This window comes from Cavia porcellus, unplaced genomic scaffold, assembly GCF_034190915.1.
Source record: "Cavia porcellus strain 051 isolate PalLab524CR breed Dunkin Hartley unplaced genomic scaffold, mCavPor4.1 scaffold_16, whole genome shotgun sequence".
NCBI classification, from domain to species: Eukaryota; Metazoa; Chordata; class Mammalia; order Rodentia; family Caviidae; genus Cavia; species Cavia porcellus.
The window spans coordinates 334841-350738 of record NW_026947499.1 but is presented as its reverse complement, the minus strand read 5'-3'; the positions used below and the strand labels follow the sequence as shown (position 1 = coordinate 350738).

Genomic DNA, 15898 nt, shown 5'->3' with positions numbered 1-15898 from the left:
CTTCACTCAGGCAATAATAGCCTCAAATATGCATTTTTAATGTGAGCCGAGTTTTGGAAAGCTTTCCATGTTTTAAGATAGAAATAAGGTTATATAAGGAAAAAAATGAGAATAAACCTTTTGTAAATGGAGAGGGAGTAGAGGCTGAAGGGAGGATAGGGGAATGGTGAAAAAAAAGCCAAGTTATATCATGTATAGGCACAAATTCTCTGTGATGAATGTGATCATTATGTATATCTAAAATGTACCAATAGGAGCTGGGGGTTTAGTTCAGCAGCATAAGTGCCTGCTTGGCAAAGGCAAGGTCGTGAGTTCAATCCCTGGCACCAAAAAAATAAATAAAATAAAATGTATCAATAAAATCTGACTGGAGGGGAAAAAAAAGAATTTATTAGCCACGCTGGGCATGGTGGTATGTGCCCATAATCCCAGTCCTTGGGAGACTAAAGCAGGAGGGTTCCTGAGAACATAAGGCCTGCCAGTGTTACACAATAAATTCAAAGACAGTCTGAACTACCTAGCAAGACCCTGTCCCCCGCAAAAAAACAAAACAAAACAAAAAGAATTAGCCAGGCACAATGGCCTGTACCTATCATTTTGGCAATGAGGAAGCCTAAGGAAGGAAGATTTAAAGTTCAAATCTCACCTCAGCTGCTTAGTGAGAGCCTATTTCAAAATTAAAAATTAAAAAGGGGGTGGGGATGTAGCTCAGTGCAAAGGCCCTCAGTTCAAATCCCAGTACCACAAAGACAAGACTAATTTCAAAAAAAAAAAAAAAACAAGGGGCTGGGGATTTAGCTCAGCGGCATAAGTGCCTGCCTTGCAAGCAGGCAGTCGTGAGTTCGATCCCTGGTACCGGTAAAAACGAAAAAGACAAAAAACAAAACAAAACCAAGATATTTTAGTTTGGGAGAAAAGTCAAACTTTAATAGGTTTGTAAAACTAAAAAATTTATGTTTTTGTTTTGTTTTGTGCTATACGAGAATCATCCAGGTCCTCCCACATGCTAGGTAAGCACTATGGCATTGAGCTAAATCCCCACCCCTTTTCAAATCAATTTTTTGAGACATGGTTTTACTAAGTTGCCCAGGCTGGACTTGAACTTGCAATTCTCCTGCCTCAACGTTTTGAGTAGCTGATGTTATACGTATACACCACCATACTTAGCTATCAGTGTCTAAAAATGTCTTATTTCTAGACCAAGTGTGGTGGCACATACCTGTAACTTCAGCACTTGGGAGGCTGAGCCAGGAGGATCATGGTGAATTTGGGCTATATAGTGAGTCCAAGACCAGGGAGAACTACATAGTCAGATCCTGTCTTTAAAATTAAAAAGTTTTATTTCTGAGCCATACCTTGAGTTTTTTTATTTTTGTAGTACTGGAGATTGCATTTTTTAAAAAAAATTTCTGTGATACTGGGCCTCAGACATATTAGGTATGCAATCTACTCCTGAACTAAGATCTCATTTTCAATTTCATTTCATTTTGAGATAGGCACAGTCTCATTAAATTGCCCAAGGTTGGCCTTGAATCTAAAATCTATCTGTTTCAGCCTCCTGAGTACCTGGGATTATAGATGTGTCCTACCAGCTCAGCTTCTGAACCATACGTGATTTAATCTGAATTATTCCATTTTAGAAACCAGAAAATATAATAGGATATGTTGAGAAACTATCAACATATTCAGAGAAAGCAAGCTACTGTTATTTCTCCGAAACACAAAGCTATCATCTTCCTAAACCACCAGAGGAAACAGGAAGAAGTTTGGAAAGTACTCACCTGGTATCTTCCAGTGTCACCTGACCGGACTTTTCATCCACTACAATTTTACAGTGATCTCCAGAGACCAGTTTATTGCTGGGGAACGAAAGGTCACAACCTAAAACAAAGGACAGAAAGACGCTGAAAATTGAGGTTCTGGGAATTCTACTGCCTTTGCTTTACCAAAGCATGTGCCAAAGTGCTCACACAGGAAACATTTAAGTAACTAAGCATTTAATCCAAAGTACAAGACGAGGGCACTGTGTCTTGAGCCTTCTTGAACTCCATTACCCAGTAGATGACCCACCAAGACCACAACAGCTTCTTTAGGACAATTTGGTTGCTTTTTAAGACGAAGTCTCACCATGTAATCCAGGCTGGCCTGAAATGTGAAATCTTCCTGCCTTATTCTCCCAAGTGCTGGGTCTACAGAACAGTTTTTATTTTTCCCCTTTGGGTAGTACTGGGAATTGAGCCCACCATCTTCACATTGAGCTAGGCTATTTTTTAAATTTTTAACTTTGAGACAAAGTCTCGCCAAGTCACTAAATTGCCCAACCTAGGCTCAAACTTCTAATCCTCCAGCTTCAGTCTCCCAGAATGCTGGGGTTACAGGCATGCATCTCTGTGCTTGACTCTCCAGTGCAATTTTACGACATGCATACATGCACAGCTAGTCTGATAAATACTGGAATTTAAAATAAAACTAAGGGGCTTAACTACTTAATCCTTAACATTTTCCTCTGTGTAACCTAAGGTTTCAAAAATCATTATAAAATCGAAGCAATGACACAGTCACAGAAAATCTGAGCAAAATTATCATGTGCACATGTACAAGAAAATACAGAACAGAAAAGCATCTAGAGCAACACATAGCCGAATCTTCACTAAATACAAGGGGAGAATTCTCAAATATATAATTGCTTCTTCTTTAAAGCAAAAGTACAAACACTTTTAGAAAACTATATGTAATTACCAATTACTATTGCTTGTAATACTAATCTACAGTTCTACATAATACTATAAGAATTAAATGCAATTTAAAACTGAAGAATTTGGGGGCTGGGGATTTAGCTCAGCAGCATAAGCGCCTACCTTGCAGGCAGGCAGTCGTGAGTTCGATCCCTGGTACCAATAAAAACAAAAAAGACCCCCCCCCAAAAAAAAAAAAAAAACTGAAGTATTTAGCACTCAGGAGGCTGAGAAACATCACCAAGAATTCAAAGTCAGTCTGGGATATATAGTGAGTTCAAGGCCAGCCTGAATTACATAGCAAGACTCTGTCTCAAAAAAAAAAGGAGGGGGTTATAGCTCAGCAGTTGAGCACCCCTGGGTTCCATCTACACTATGGTCTGCCAGCCAACCAAGTAAAACTGAAGAATTTGTCAAGGAGAAAGTGATCGGTCAAATTTATATTCTACATTGTTCTGTTCTGACCTGTGTTGTTATGCTGCTATGTCCTCTTTTATCTTAATCTCCTTTTTTTAATCTTAAAACGTTCTATGTGGAACCTGGTTTGGCCTGATTTTTTTTTTTTTTTTTTTTTTTGGTGGTGGCAGTACTGTGGATTAAACTCAGAGGCACCACTGAGCTATACCCACAGTACTGGCTTAAGCCTTGCTCCATCACTAAGTGTCTGTGTACAGAAGAATCAGTATTGTTTTGGGTCTCTTCTTGTTGGCTACAGTTTTAGTGGCAGGTCAGGGGAAGAGCCAGGGGCAATGTTCCTCTCTACCCCTGGACCCAGGGGAACCTATTTATTTTTGAGACAGGGTCTCGCTATGCAGTTCAAGCTGGTCTTGAACTCAGTGATCCTCCTACCTCTTCCTCATGAGTCCTGGAATTACAGGGGTATGCCATCATGGTGGCAGAATTCCTTTAAGGGAGTAGAGGAGTCCAGTAGCCTACTGAATCAGAGGACCCTGCAGTGGGTAAGGTGTAGTGAGTATCCTAGCTCACAAGCAGGTTCTGGTAGGTAGCAATTTTATTACTCCAGCCACTACTTGATGTCTGTGAACTGCTAGCCTGATGTCTATAGCAACTGGTTCTGCTGCTTGATGTCAGCACACTCGTCACCAGACTGAGTTTTCCTGCTGCTGATAAGTATCTGGTCATGTACCACATAGGCTCCAAGGTGGTGCTCCATTTCTGCCAACATGCCTTCTGGGACAGTTTTAGCACTGAGCTGTAACTGTGGCATCATTTCAAGACCCTGGAAGGTACAACACAGCTTAGTGATCCCAGACTTACTACTTATCTGGAGCTGTTCAATGTGGCCGGAAATCACTTGGTTCAGCTCCTCAATCTAGCTAGGAAATCAGCTTGGCATCCCTCCCATTCTAGTTATGACCTCATATTGGCTTCATGCAATCTTGGTGAGATTGAAGCCAGGAACAGATTCTACTTCCACACTGACATGGCCACCCAACTAGCGTTCAGGATTTCTATTTGTGGCTCTTCTTCTCTGGCAAAAAGAAAATTCCTCCTTCAGGCCTTTGATTTCCATCTTTGGGTTGATTCTAGCTGGAGTAGCTGGTCAAGCATTTTGGGCAGGCCACTGATGTCACCTTCCATGCTCGGAGACAGGGCTTGCTTCTTTCATCTTGAAGCTGATTCAGAAGTTATCTACAGCTAGATTGGTTTTGTTGTCAATGTACAGGATAATCCTGGAGTTCTCCCATAGTAGCACCAAAAATCTTGTTCCCCAGGTCTTGGACTTTTGCCTGTAGTCTACTACTAGTCTACTTCCGGGCACACACTAAAGCCAGGTGGTTGCTGAGCTTCTGCATGGTGTTATTCTGACAGCCCATCAGTAACTCAGTGGACTCGGCCAAAGCACCTGCATAGCACTCATCCACAGGAAGAAGAGGACACAAAATGTGTGGAGGACATGGACATATCACCACTTCTCATAACTTCCCAAAGATGCTGGATTCACAGAAGGGGCTGCCTGGCCCAGCACACATGAAGCCACCACGTAAGCACCCAAGTATGAAGCAGACAGCATTTGGCAATAGTCAAAAAAAGTCATGGCAAAATTCATTCAAGCAATACTAGTCTCAGGAGAAGCTGCTGATAGCAGAAGTCAGAAGAATTAATCCTGTTAAGTCAGTAATTTTTGTCTTAGACTGCTTCAAGGAGTAAACGCAGTTCCAATCAAAGCCTCAGCAGGCTTAAAGACACCAACAAGCTAACCCTAAACTTCACAAGGAAAATTCTGGAATATTTAAAGAAATTTTGAAAAAGATCAAAGTTAAAGGCTAATTACTCTGTTAACTTATAGTCAAATGACAATGATCAACAATGTTGTATTGATGCAAGAAGGACCAGTCATATAGAGAAAAGCAAAAATTAAAATTATGAAACTTTCAGTGACAAACTAGAGAAAATCTTAATGATGCAGGGTCTGGCAAGGACTTCTTGGATAGAATACAAAAATAACAGAAAAAAAAATCTAACATTCAACAAAACTAAGTATAGAGCTTTTGCCTTGCATGCACAAGGCCCTAACTGCATTGTAAGGTACATTGTAAGGTGTAAAACTAACAATTACAAAAACCTGTTTCTAGCTGGGCATGGTGGCACACACCAACAATACCAGCACTTATGGGTTGAGGCAGGAGGCCTGAGAGTTTGAAACCAGTGTGAGCTACGCAAGTCTGAGGCCTTTCTAGCCTGCCCACGAGATGGTATCTCAAAAAAAAAAAAGTGTTTAATTTCTACCCAACTGTAAATATTCCAATATTCGTTGTTACTGATCCTTAATTTCACTCCACTGCAGTCAGAGAAAAATTTCTGTATTGTAACAAAAATTCCGTTCTGGAGGATGTATGACAACTGGACGTTGTGGAGCACAACTCCATAAAGTTGTAGGGATCTACACCGAGTGCTCAAGAGTCAGCGGCACGTGTCACATGACAGCCCACTTCCTGGAAAAAACTGGAAAGCGCTGTGCACCTCGCACCCCGCCCGGTGGGCTCCGCCCGCTCCCCATAGGTCCCGCCAGCACTTCGGGTGCCCTCCACTCCTCCTCAGTGTCTATTCCCATCCCGCTGGATCTTCGACCCTGCCCTCGGTCTCCTTCTGCGACTCCCGCTCCCATCCTTAGTGTCCAACCCCTGCCCGCTGCCCCGCACCTCTCCGCCGCCCGAGGGTCCATTCGCGCTTCCGCAAAAGGACGTGCGGCTCGCTCTGCTCAGCGCCTAAGCGGAGAAGCCGGCCCCAGGGCTGCGGAAGCAGCGGCTGCTCGTCTTCGCCGGGCGGTTCCATCGAATTCACATCTACGAGACCCGGAAACGCAGCTTAGGAGGAGGCGCCGCCCCGCCCCAAGCAAGGAAAAGCTTAGGCGGCCGCCGCCGCGCTTCGCCCCTACGCCACTTGTCCCTTGTCCCACAGCTTCGGCCCGCCGTCTGCCACCAGCCCAGCCGCTCACCCCACGCTCCGCGTCAACCCCGGAACCGGCAGCACGACCGCTGCTGCTGTCAACAGACCTCGCCGTCCCTCAGCTGATCTGCGGGCGGAGCCATGCAGCGCGCTCTACTATTGGCTGGCAGCGGCGCCCACCGAGAGCTGCGCCTAGAGCGGCAGCGGGCTGTGGGTAAATTCGCCATGTTTGAAGCTGGCCGGGACGACTTCATAGCCACTCGATTACGGAAGTAGTTGCTTTCGACGCCATGTTGCGTAACGGCAAAAGAGACTGGGTAACTTCTAGGATGGACGTCCGAACAAGTTCTTAATACTTTCCACTATAAAGTAAGGTGTCATTTAGATAGAGAAGCAACTGTACACTTTACAAGAAAAATATGAATAGGAGGTACGTACATATTTTACACGTACATTTTTACATGTGGATTTACAAAGATGGGGCAATGTGAGCGCACTGGGCGAGCTCTCCAAGATGAGAGCATCTTCGGTGTCCTCGCCATGTAAACCTGGATCGCTCTTGGAGGCCAGGTTCCCCGCATCTTTCCATTGTACGTGCATGTTACCTTTCAGCCGTCCCCCACCCTACTCCCGGGCAAAAAATTAGCAGGACGAGAAACTAGACAGTAAGGTTCGTCCGTGCCGAGAAATTTTAGGCAGCTCGGAGAACAAGGCAATGTCAACACTGTTGGAGCTCTCAAAAACTGAAGGGCGGCAAATGTGGAGCAAGCATCCAAGTTGATTAAAAAGGATGTATGTATATATAAACACACTTGGAATACTGGTGTCATACGAGCCACTCAGCTGCACGTGCAGTGTGTTTGCGGACCAAACCAAAGGAGACTATTTTGGAGAAAAGGAAAAAGGCCTCATTCAAAGCCAGATCCACGAAGATGGAGAAGGCTCATTTGCCTCAAATCACTATCACATGATGTACAGGTGTGGCGCGGTGTTTTATGGCAAGAAACAGCAGAGGGGGAATAAGATGAAGCAACAGGCCCCGGGTCTACCTCATCCTCCGCTCCCCTCTCTTTTCCTCTCCTTACCCTGTGGAAAGGGAACATCAACCACCTCCTGGGGTCTGCCTCCGCATACTTTCCACTTATCTGGACAGAGGAAAGGGTAATAGTTATGTCCCCAGTATGAGTGAATTAGAAGTAGCTTGTCTCCAGAGGAAAATCTGAAACCTTTTTCCTATCTTCTCAAAGCTTCTTCCTGTAAATCTGTGCTGTGCTTCAGCTTTTAATTCACATTATCACTGCAGCAAGTTCCCACAAGTGCCCTGTATCAAAGGGAGTGACAAGACTATCTTTCACAGCTGGGCATCCATTAAAGACAGGGAGGTGCCTTACCAGCTAATTCACTGTGTGATTATTATAGAGTATAGCTCGATGAACCTGGGCATTAGGGCTTAACTATGGTACATACCTAAGCCATATGCTGTAAACCCATGGTGGTGAACTGATGGCACACATGCCCCGGCGGGCTGTTTGTTACAATTATTGAAAGCTCTAAAAGGTTCACCATCACTGCTATAGAATTATTGCTTCTTGGGTAAAACCTATACAGCATTTGCTGTACTGAATATTGTGGCCAAGTGTAATACAGTGGTTTTCTTTTGTGGGGAGCAGGGCCTTCACACTGAGCTACATCTTCAGACTATTTTTGAGACAAGGTCTTACTAAGCATTAGTTAAATTGCCCACACTGAGCTTGAACTCAACAATCCTCCTGCCTCACTGAGATTATAGGAGTGCATCATCTTGCTCAGCTTATTCTTTGAACTAAATGTTTTGTGTTTGTCCCTCCAGTATTTGTTTTGGTTTCATCTTTCCTCGTTTCTTTTCAATCATTTTATCCTTCGGGCTCATTACTACATCTCTGTGTAACATTTTACATTAAAAATTGAGTAAAGGGGAAAATTGGAGCATAATCCTCTAGTTTCTAGTACAAATTGTATTTCAGAATTACCAAATGATACCAGCTGAGGAAGAGTCTTTATAGAAGAATGCCAAATACTAATTGTAGAAGAAATTATAGAACAAGAAAAATAGCCAGTTTTCTTTTCCATGAAACCATTTATACTGACACATAAATATGTTACGTGAAAGGATTGAGGGGAATTAGATATTTAATAAATGCTACATTATCACTCTACAGGTTACTTCCTGACTTTAAGGACAAAACTCCCCAAGTTTATTATGGTGAGACCTGAATTTTTTTTCTTTTCTTTTTTTTTTTTTTTTTTTTTTTGGTACTAGGGATTGAACTCATGACCTCACGCTTGCCAGGAAGGCACTTAGGCTGCTGAGCTAAATCCCCGGTCCAGAGACCTGAATTTTTAACATGACACCTCTGATCTGTCTTAACCCACCCAAACTTTGTTCTAATAGAAATTATGTGTTCATCCATTCAGTCTGATATGAAGTCCATATCATCCTGTAGGGAGTAAAAGAAAAAAGTTTGTATGCCCTGATATCACTGTGAAGAAACATCAGACAAGCTTGAATGAGGGTCACTGCCAAAAGGCAGGGAGTAATGAAGAGTCTTTAGGAACCTCATCAAAAGGCACACATCTGCGAATGTGTAAGTCTGTGGGACTCAACAGACACCACATCATATAGCTGGGCATAGTGGCATATGCCTGTAATCCTAGCACTCAGGAGGCTGAGGCATCAGGATTGCTGCAAGTTTAAGGCCAGCCTGAATTGCATAGTGAAACCCTGTCTCAAAAAGACAAACTGGTTATTATGAGGTCCTGAGTTTGATTCCCAGTACCCTCCCCCCAAAACACACAAAAGGACACAGCAGTACTCAGGATACAGCTCAGCAGCATAAGCACCTGCTTGGCAAGCGCAAGGTCGTGAGTTCAAATTCTGGAACCAAAAAAAAAAAGGACACAACATCTAAGTGCAGTACTCTACCCTAGATTGAGCACAGCACTGGCGGGGACTTAAGGGAAAGCATTACGAACATTAGGGGACTTGGTAGAATTCTGTCACAATTAAGTTCACTGCTAACTACTGGGTTACACACACGTAATTCTCAAGAACCATCATCCATTATACACACACATTCATGGAGACCACAAACACAGCAAATGAGGGTGAATTTTTACCAATGGATAAATCAGGTAAAGAATATTGAGATGTTTTATGTGCTCATTTTCTTTCTTTTTTTCCCCTGATAGGATTGATCCTGGCCATATTCTTATTTTTTTGTTTTGTTTTGTTTTAAGATAGAGTCTTGCTAAGTCACTAAATTGATAAATACCTCAGCTGGTTCTGTATCTTGATTATTGTGAACTGTATTGTTGCTGTGTGTTGCATTGTTTTGTTTTGTCTTTTTGAGCCAGGGTTTCACTCTGCAGCACAGGCTGGCCTTGAACTCACAGTGATCTTCCTGCCTCAGTCTTCCAAGTGCTGGGATTATAGGCTTGCACCACCATGCCTGGCTGCACTGTTCTTTTTTTTTTTTTTGTACCAGGGATTGAACTCATGACCTTGTGTTTGCCAAGCAGGCACTTACACCACTAAGCTAAGTGCCTGCTTGGCACAGTGCTGGCTCCAGCACTGTTCTTAATATATTTCTCAGTTTTTGTTTCTCAAGAGACAGGGTCTCACTTTGTAATTCAAGATGGCCTTGAACTTGCAGTGAGCTTGCTTTCTCAGCCTCCCAGGTGCTTGGATTACAAGTGTTTGCCACTATCCTTGGCTATATTCCTGGACTGAGTTCACTAAAATTTTGGACTTTTTTTCAGTATATAAAGTGACTTTGGTCTCTGTTTTTTCTGAACAATGAATCTATATGATCTACATTTTCAAATAATGCTTAATTCCACAGCATATATACTAAAATTAGAATCATACAGAGATTAGCATTGTCCCTACATGAGGATGACATGCAAATTTGTAAAGCATTCCTATATTTCTCTTTTTTCTTTCTTTTTTTTTTGAGACAAGGGCTTACTATATAGTTCAAGCCAGTCTTAAACTTGCTGTGATCCTCCTGCTTCAGCCTCCTGAGTGCTGGGACTATAGGCATGTGCCACCATGCCCAGCTTATATTTTTATTTTTGAATAAAACAAGAAATGAAAGAAAAAACTCAGGTGAGGTGGTGCACACCTGGCTTGTCATCCAAGCCTGGGAGGCTGAGGCAGGAGGATTGCCACTGGTTCAAGGCCAGCCTGGAGTGTACTCCTGGAGTGTACACACAGCAAGAACCTATCTCAAAAGAAAGAAAGAAAGAAAGAAAGAAAGAAAGAAAGAAAGAAAGAAAGAAAGAAAATAAAAAACAGTGTTATATAAATGCAAAATACATTTTCAAATGTATCAGCCTATAGGTTTCGTTTGCTCTGTGTGTGTGTGTGTGTGTGTGTGTGTGTGTGTGTGTGTGTGTGTGTTATAGTAGAGATTGAACCAAAGGCCTTCACACTGAACTACATCTTTTTTGTTTGTTTGTTTTCATGGTACTGAGGATTGAACTCATGACCTCGTGCTTGCCAGGCAGGCGCTTATGCCTCTGAACTAAATTCCCTCCCATTTTTGGATTTTTTGATGCAGTGTCTTGCTAAATTGCTAGGCTCAGTCTTACAGCATCCAGAGTGCTGATTATAGGCATTAGTCATCACACCTAGGTTCTATTTTGAGCCAGGGTCTTTTCTAAGTAAGTTGCCCAAGTTGGACTTGAACTTGTGACCCTATTTCCTCAGCCCCTCAGAATGCCAGGACTACAGGCATACACTACCACACCTGGATAATAATGGATAGCTTGCATTATTATCTATTAATTTTTCAAAACTTGCTTGATTAGTTTATTGGTGGTTTTTCTCAATCAATTTTTTTTTTTGGTTCTCAATCAGTTTCTGAGAGGTTCTTCATATAGTATGTTCTTCTGCAACAGCAAGCAGAAACAACAAAATGACACCTAGGATTTGGAGGCAGATTTATGTTGACAGGCACTGATCGGGATCATTGCCAGACTATCAGGTCCTGATCTCTGATGGTCTAGGGCTTATGTGGGATAAGCAGGCAGGAAGTACAGAGTCAGAATGGCTTTTCAATTGGGGATTGGTTCTTACAATATGCACCACAGTGTGCAGCTATGCATCACAGTGATCAGCTGTTTCGTTTTGTTTGTTTATTTATTTGTGACAGGGTTTTGTTATGCAGTTCAGGCTGGCCTTCATCCCACTGTGTAGCCCAGGCTGGTTTTGAAATTGCAATGATCCTCCTGCCTCAGCCTCCCAAGTACTGAGATTGAGTGCCACCACATCTGGCTGAGCAGCCATTCCTAAGAAACATAAGTAACAGCAACTATAAGTGGAACTATTGCCAGGGATTTAGGTTAGCAGATAAATGCCTGCCTGGCAAATGCGAGGTCATGAATTCAATCCCTGGCCAAAAAAAAAAAAAAAAAAAAAAAACAGTTAAAATAAAGAAAAAAGTGGAACTATCACCTAAGCAACTAACAAATTGAAGTATACTGTCTAGAGGAACATCTTCTGCTACACTCTAAATAGTGTTAATAACTTTGATCATCTTTAGTATCCATTTGCTTCCTGTACTAATTTCTTCTCCATTCTGTTCATTTAGCTAATTTAAGAACTGTTCTGAAATGTTCCAAAGCTGGATGGGAAGAACACTATGTTCAATCCCAGTGGTTTCAGCCTCTCCTTTGCCACCACCACCCATGATCATTTCCCAGGAACTGGACCCAGCACTGTATAACTGCACCTATTGGGAAGGTGGGGCCCACCTGTTACCGACAGCCCTCCAGCTTTGGTTCAACTCACACTTTGGCCCTTGCTGCTCCTTTTATACTACGTGTATTACAGATTGGGAAACTGGAGCCTAAAGGGCTTAAATAATTCCTAAAAATATACACAGTAGTAAAATGACTAACAATGTTAATTAAGCATAGTTTCCTCTGATCTTTGCAGGTCCTCGATCTTTCTGGTATAATCTATCAATAATGTAAAGATTTTGAGTTACCTGAAAAAACCACTGTTTTGAGCAGGGGAAGTACAGTGTACTAACTGTAAGGCAAAGAGTGGTTTGTTCTTAGGGAGGTGTATTCAGGCTCAAGCCAACTTCTGCCACCTGGAATTGGGACCTTCATGGGTTCTGAGTTCTGAGAGATGAGCAAAGCATCATCTTGGTGAAATGTTTGCATGAATGCTGAGCTAACCTACCATAACCATCCTTGCACCCAAAGAAAGGTACCACTGCACTGACAAACGTCAGAGATGCTGGCTTGATCCTTCTGCTGCAAAACTCTTCCAAGGCAGCAGCATGCAATTTAACCCTGCGCTCCAGCATCAGCCAAAGCAGGAACATGACTGCATCTGTTCATGTGGTAAAGGCATTGTAATAGGAAAGGAACCCCAGGCAGAGTGCTGGTATCGAGATATGGAGTCCAGTTCTGGCATCATCCCTCACTTCCTTGTGGTCTTCAGCAAGAAGCAGCCTGTTAACATATGGATTTGCATCAGTTGGTATCTGGAATTTCCATCCCTGTGACCTTCCCAAGACCTGCTCCACAGACAGGATAGGTGTGGTGACCCTTCTCTGCACTGCCTCATCTCTTTTGTGGAAGTGATGCTTTTGGTGCCTCTAGCTTACTGTTAACACTATACATTTACGCCTCAAAGGTCTGAGGAGTCCTTAAGGTTAGCCATGCTCATTCTGCAGTCTCCAGCCTAGTGAGCTCTATTCAGGGCACAACACTGATCTTTACCTACAGCTGAAGCACAAAGTGCTCCTTATTTGACTTACATGTACATGGATTACAGCACACTGGATATGGATCAGATTTAGTTTGGGATATCTAGTTGGGATGAATGCCAGAATCTGCAAATTCTTTTCAGTGACCACACTCACATATATCCATTCATGAAACAGTTTATTCAGTGAACACGTCAGGACAGAGACTCTCGACTGCACATCTCCGCAGAATGCTCATGTCCAAACAGCCACCTGCCCACCCTTTTATGTGGAGTAGAGCTGGTCCTAGGTCTCAGGTTTCATACTCTGACATGTCTTCCCTTGTGCAAGCACTATTCAGAACCAGACACTATGTACACTTCATTCACACCCTTGGAGAGCTTCCTCATGCCATCATGGCTTGGACATGAGCCTGCAGTATTGTTTGGGTAGCTGCAGTGGGAACACCAGTTGTTTGTTTAGTTTTGTTTTTGAGCCAAGGTTTTGCAGTGCTACCAAGCTAGTCTTACATTCCTGAGCTTAAGCAATCCTGCCTCAGCCTCCTGATTGTGGAACTATTAAGTGTGTTCCCCGTGCCTGAGTAAGATCATTGTTTAATGCTCCTCTCACCAAATGACTCAAAATTAACACTCAAAAGTTAATGTGGTTAATTTGCTACCCTGAGACCCTTTATTGTAGTCTGACCTTGATTTGTGTTTTAAAAGTATTTTTGGTGCTAGTAATTGAATCCAAGGCCTCACACATGCTAAGTATACACTCTGACTGAGATACACATCCAGCTCTAAGAATATAAAAGTGACAGGAGTGTTTTGAGTGATAACCTCAAGTTATAAATCACCTTCTACTTCCATTTCTGTTTCCATTCATCTCACAGTGAACACAACATCTCTTTGCTGGGGATCTTAAATGATTCAGGTATTGTTAAATAAATTTGGTGTTCCCTAGTTTACTTTTAGCTTTCTGAAATTAACAGTCTCAATGACAGGATATTAAGAATATCTACATAAAATAATGATATGCAAAGATCCCACCAAAAAAATCTACTTATGAAGGCATATAAGATCTGGCAACGGAGTATGGAATCAGGTGTAAACCTGTGGAGGAAAGCATACTTTAGATCAAACTTAGTTGAATTTCTTTCTGTTCAATTTGCCATGAGAAGTTACACTGCCTGCTGTGCTGCAGAGCTATCATGCGAGATAAAATTTACAAGGATAGCATGAAGCAGAAGGGCCTGTATTTTGATTGAAGGGGGGATGGAAGAATTCAGACAGAGGAAACCATCATGTGGTGGCATACACTTGTAATCCCAGCACACAAGAGGCTGAGGGAGGAAAATCACTGAGTTTGAGGCCAGCGTGGGCTACATAGTGAATTCAAAGCTGGCCTGAACTACATAGTGAAACTCTCTCAAAAAACCAAAACCAAAACACCCAGCATATATATAGATCATCTCAGTAATATTACAAAGAAACTATTAAAGGCACCTTAGTAATGCTATATTCCACCAAATCTGAAACTATTTCTCTTTCTCTGCTACCTCCCCACCACCCTTCCTCTTGCCTTTCCTGTTCCCCTTCATCTTCTTCTTTTTCTTTGTCTTCCAACACCTCATATTGAACTCAGTGATTTCACACTGAGCAATATCCCCATTCCTTTTTTTAAAAGTGTTTTATTTTGAGTCAGGGCCTCACTAAGTAGCCTAAGCTAGACTTGAATTCACAATCCTTTTAACCCCCCAGTGTCTAAGATTACAAATGTGTTGCACTACATGTGGCTTAAAATATTTATTTTATTCAATAGTGAATTCCTTAAGTATAGGACCAGTGTGACACACAAATTTATTAACAGAGATTTCACTGAACAGCATCTCCTTCCAGAATTGTCCAAGAAGAAAACCTCACAAACCTAATGGGAAGAAAGCACCTGTGCAGCTGAGTAACAGCAATTTCTCTGTAAATGAAGTTTTTATGCCAACAAGAAGAAACATAAGGCAACAGAAAGGTGAACTCATTTGTGTGTATGGTACTGGAGACACCACCCATGGCCTTTGCACTGAGCTACCTCTTTACCCTTTTGTGTTTTGAGACAGGATTTGTTAAGTTGGTAAAGTACTCAGGCTGGGTTTGAGTTTGTGATTCTCCTGCACCACCTCTCCCAGACTGCTGGAGTAAGGTGAGAGCCACCCAGCAGAAGGAGATACTTATCAGATGATAAGGTATGGTGCCAACCACACTGGGCTCCTTGGGAAGCTTGCTTAACTTCTTTTGCTTCGTGGGATGATGCGTGAAGCAAGACTGATTTAATTTCAGGAAAATCATCTTTGCTTTATCACAGAATTTGTGATAGGATAGGTGGTACAAAGGCCCTACAGTAATTTTTTTTGTCTGTTTATTTTCTGATACTTATAACTGATCCCAGGAATCACTAAGCTCTATCTCTAGCCATTTAAAATAATTTTTTTGAGACAGTGTCTTGTTAAGTCCCCATTCTTGCCTCAAACCTGCTATCCTGCTACCTCAACTTCCTGAGTGGCTGAAACCACAGGGACAGGTGTGTGTCACCACACTGGCATAGAGTAGGTTTTCATTTAGGGCTAATTAGCTCCACTTCTAAAAGAAGATCATTTGTTGTTTCCACTCTGGTTGTTGGGAATCTGAAATATTCCGACCTTCCTGATCCTCAGGTTTCAGCCTCTGGTTTTTCAGTGCTCTCTTTCCTAGTCTCAGAAGTTTCCTTTTACAAATATCTGAATATTGACTAAGCCTAAGTATTAACAGGGTTTCCCTGCAGATTTTTGGACCCCGTCTCCCCAAAGCCTCCTTCTCTACAGCACCTTTCCCTGCGAATTTGAGTTGTTGTGACATCTCTAAATGCCACTGCTGTTTCTTCTGTGCTTATCATGTGTCTAAAAACTATCATGAGTGAAGTTATGGAATCAACCTAAGTGTCCACTGATCCATGAATAGATAAAGGAGATTGTACATG

The 15898-nt window shown here is 42.4% G+C and overlaps 1 protein-coding gene and 1 non-coding gene across 17 annotated transcripts in view; one reads left to right on the top strand and one right to left on the bottom strand.

Moving 5' to 3' along the window:
• Chfr (checkpoint with forkhead and ring finger domains) overlaps positions 1-15898 on the bottom strand; it is a 69877-nt gene that overhangs the window by 25331 nt on the left and 28648 nt on the right. For 11 of the 16 annotated variants that reach the window (XM_063225398.1, XM_063225400.1, XM_063225402.1 and 8 more), the window contains one exon: positions 1782-1881. In XM_063225398.1, coding sequence (XP_063081468.1) covers positions 1782-1881 — 100 coding nt within the window. The other 5 variants (XM_004999369.3, XM_003461121.4, XM_013148554.3 and 2 more) reach the window with 4 other exon arrangements.
• Positions 10012-10115, top strand: LOC111755695 (U6 spliceosomal RNA). Its single transcript, XR_002790246.1, has one exon. It is a non-coding gene; the product is annotated as a U6 spliceosomal RNA (small nuclear RNA).